The sequence below is a fragment of the Anoplolepis gracilipes genome, unplaced genomic scaffold (assembly GCF_047496725.1).
Source record: "Anoplolepis gracilipes unplaced genomic scaffold, ASM4749672v1 Contig22, whole genome shotgun sequence".
NCBI lineage: Eukaryota > Metazoa > Arthropoda > Insecta > Hymenoptera > Formicidae > Anoplolepis > Anoplolepis gracilipes.
The window spans coordinates 536,231-540,000 of NW_027328675.1; the positions used below are offsets into that span (position 1 = coordinate 536,231).

The 3,770-nt window shown below is 30.6% G+C and overlaps 1 protein-coding gene across 1 annotated transcript in view; it reads right to left on the bottom strand.

Annotated features, from left to right (window-relative positions):
- Positions 1–2,378: 2,378 nt before the first annotated feature.
- The window catches only part of LOC140675964 (uncharacterized), a 9,078-nt gene continuing 7,686 nt past the window's right edge, over positions 2,379–3,770 (bottom strand). The window contains exon 4 of the mRNA XM_072910553.1: positions 2,379–2,564. Within this exon, the coding sequence (XP_072766654.1) occupies positions 2,379–2,564 (186 nt within the window). The remainder of the gene's footprint in view (positions 2,565–3,770) is intronic.

A 3,770-nucleotide genomic window follows, 5' to 3' on the forward strand; every position in this document is an offset into this window, starting at 1 on the left:
ACAATCAGTCACGGATTTACGGCATACACTGCTTCAGGAAAAGAAGTTGATTAAATCAATATTCATTCATATTTGTATCATAATTCATTATCGCACGAGAACTAGTGCTTTATGACGTGGTATGATCGTTAGCATAATTCATTATCATTATTATAATTGTATATAATGGATTTACACGTACTATGCAGTTTCTTGTCAGGAAAAAATATTTGATAAGTTATTTTAAACGAAATATTATTATAAAAATATATTTTAAAGTTGCGAGGTACAGTATAAAATTACAAAAAAGTATATATGACGTGAAAATATTTTTTATTAATTATATTTATGAATACATCTAGCCATATTAAATGTATATAATATAAAATAATGAATGCCGATTTTTTATAATACATGATTTGCACAGCAATATACCTACTGTCTTCTTTAAACTGTCATTTTATGTAATTATGCAAATATATACTAATTTTAATATCAGATATATACTTTTTATTTTATGAATATTTTTCAAATTATTAAATTCAAATCGCTAGTAATCAATTAATAGTAGGTAATGTAAGTAGAACGACCAAATTACCCAGTAATATCTTTATTTAATATTAAGACGACGTTTCGACCATTTGGTTGTGGTTCTTTTCAAGTTTAACTACAATGAATAACAAATTAATTATAAATTGAACCAAGACGGTAAACGCAGTAAATCGATCAAAAAACCAAATAAATTTAGTACATACATTCGAGTGAACAAAGATGTATATCAATGTGTTGTACAAGTAGCAGTTAATTAAACATATTGATTTGACGAACCAACAAGCGACGGAACACGTCTTGTCAAAACTAATGTCGAAACTAAACTGTCGATTTTTTAAAAACATTTTAGACGACCTTTATAATCTTGTCATAAATATTATGTAGATTTTCTGTGTCTTTTTGTAAGTTTATTGTGTTGTTGTTAAATTTCTTGAGAAAAAACATTTCTGCTATTTCTCTCTTTCTTATAAATTTCTCGTTATGTAAAATCTCTGGGCTATTCCATTCAAAGTCATGTTCGAATTCCGATCTATGCTTACTAATTACGGACATGAAGGATGCAATTTAATATTTTTACAATGTTCGTTAAGCCTTGTGCGCAAATGTCTTTTTGTTTGGCCTATGTAAAACGCATCACAATCCTTACAACGAATTTTATATATGACGTTAGTTCTATTATCAATATTTAACATATCTTTGCCACGTCTAATCAATATGTTAAGCTTATTCGTTACTATCGACGCTACACTTAAACCCGTGTCTTATATTGATCGGCGCAAACATGAACTAAAATCTTTAACAAAAGGTAGCAACATAAAAAAGTTTTTTGGTTGTAATTCATCGATAGATTCATCAGTGTTAGTGGTTTTATGATTCTTCAAAACATATATCCTTTTTTGTATGTGTTGCTCAACAAATTTTTCAGGGAAACAATTATTACGTAATGTTTTACGAACTATATTTATATTCTCTTTGTGGAATCTGACATCTGAGAGTAGTAAGGCATGATCGAGATTGTATATAGTATTTATTTTGTACTTTGTTGGGTGGTTAGAGTGAAAGTTAATGTATCTTCCCGACCATCTAGGCTTCCTAAACCAATTGGTTATAAGTGTGTTGTCGACACGCATAATCGTTGTATTTAAAAAACTAATGGAATTGTTATGTTCTATTTCAACGGTAAATTTCAATCGGGGGTGAAAATTATTAAAGGTCTCTATTATTTCGTCTAAGCCTATGCGCGGAACTACTGTGAAGATATCGTCAACATATCGATAATAGGTGGTGACGTTAAAACTTAAAGAATGTAAAGAATGTGACTCTAGGTCATCCATGACTATGTCGGCCAAAATCGGGGATAAGGGAGAACCCATTGGACTTCCAAAAATCTGTTCATAAAAAAGGCCATTAAAACTAAAACTGAGTCTAAAATCAGTTCAATTATATGTAGTGTATAGACTAGACCTTATACCTACACATATTAAGAACCTCAAAACTAACATCACTTTCCATAGTATTAGTATTAATCGTAAGTTTCATAAATTTATATTGACAAACCAACATACGTTGTTAAATTTCGAGATAGAAGACGTAAACATTAATTTAAAATATCTTTCAAAAAAGATTGTTGATATTGAGAAAGGACTTTTTGATTGTTTACCATATGACTTGTTGTCTAACTTTTTCGAACTTAATAAACAAAGAATCTTATCTTTTGACCTTAAAACAAAGAATAATTTGATTAAAAAAATTAACAATTTAAAACTAAAACATAATTTCAAAGAAGATCCCTTTTCAAATGTTGACATATCTAAATGGTTTGTGAACATTAGTGGTAAGACGATTCCCTACAATGTATCCATGCTTCTAAGCTTGGGCGATAATTTTGCGTTACCCATAAATTCGTTATGCAGTAATAATCGAGTCAAAGTAGTATTAGATGTTGTCAAGAATTTTGAGTCCTGTTTAGATAAGATTCCCACTGATTTGTTAGAAACAACGAGAATTTCGGTTGCCAATACACTCCAGAGATTCTTGAGTTTGAAAAAACATATAAGTTATGTCGACAAGCATATTCTTGGTGCTTTTTCACGTTCAAAAAAGTTTTTATTTGACAATAAAGACATTTTAGTCACCAAGACCGACAAGGGTCAGGCCACCGTGGTAATGAATAGGACTGATTATTTGCAAAAAATAGAATTGTTGAATGATAAATCTACCTACAAAAAGATAAATAAAGATCCAATTAAACCACTTACGAATAAGATAAATACACTATTAAAATCATGGCGGGCTAATGAATTGATTGATGAAAAAACGTACAAACATCTTAGGTGCACTAACGGTAACCTACCTCGTTGTTACGGTCTACCAAAGATCCATAAATCAAGTTTTCTTTTAAGTTTTCTTTTAAGAGTTATTGTTTCATCTATTGGTGGCCCTCTTTATAATGTCTCCAGGTACATATATGACATATTACATAGATCAATTAAAAAGCCAGCCTCACACATTAAAAAGACGGTTGGTCCTTTTCTGCTAAGATCAAAGATACAATTATCGATAACAAGGATTTGATGATCTCATTGGACGTGAGCTCCTTATTTACGAATATCCCTAAAGATTTAGTTTTGAATGCCATCAAAAAACGGTGGAATGACATTATTTCCGTCACTCTCCCGCAATTTTTACATATAATTGAACTAATTTTAGACTCGACCAGTTTTAGTTTTAATGGCCTTTTTTATGAACAGATTTTTGGAAGTCCAATAGGTTCTCCCTTATCCCCGATTTTGGCCGACATAGTCATGGATGACCTAGAGTCACATTGTTTACATTCTTTTTTTAAGTTTTAACGTCACCACCTATTATCGATATGTTGACGATATCTTCGCAGTAGTTCCGCGCATAGGCTTAGATGAAATAATAGAGACCTTTAATAATTTTCACCCCCGATTGAAATTTACCGTTGAAATAGAACATAACAATTCCATTAGTTTTTAAATACAACGATTATGCGTGTCGACAACACACTTATAACCAATTGGTTTAGGAAGCCTACATGGTCGGGAAGATACATTAACTTTCACTCTAACTACCCAACAAAGTACAAAATAAATACTATATACAATCTCGTTGATCATGCCTTACTACTCTCAGATGTCAGATTTGATTGATTTACTGTGTTTACCGTCTTGGTTCAATTTATAATTAATTTGTTATTCATTGTAGTTAAACTTGAA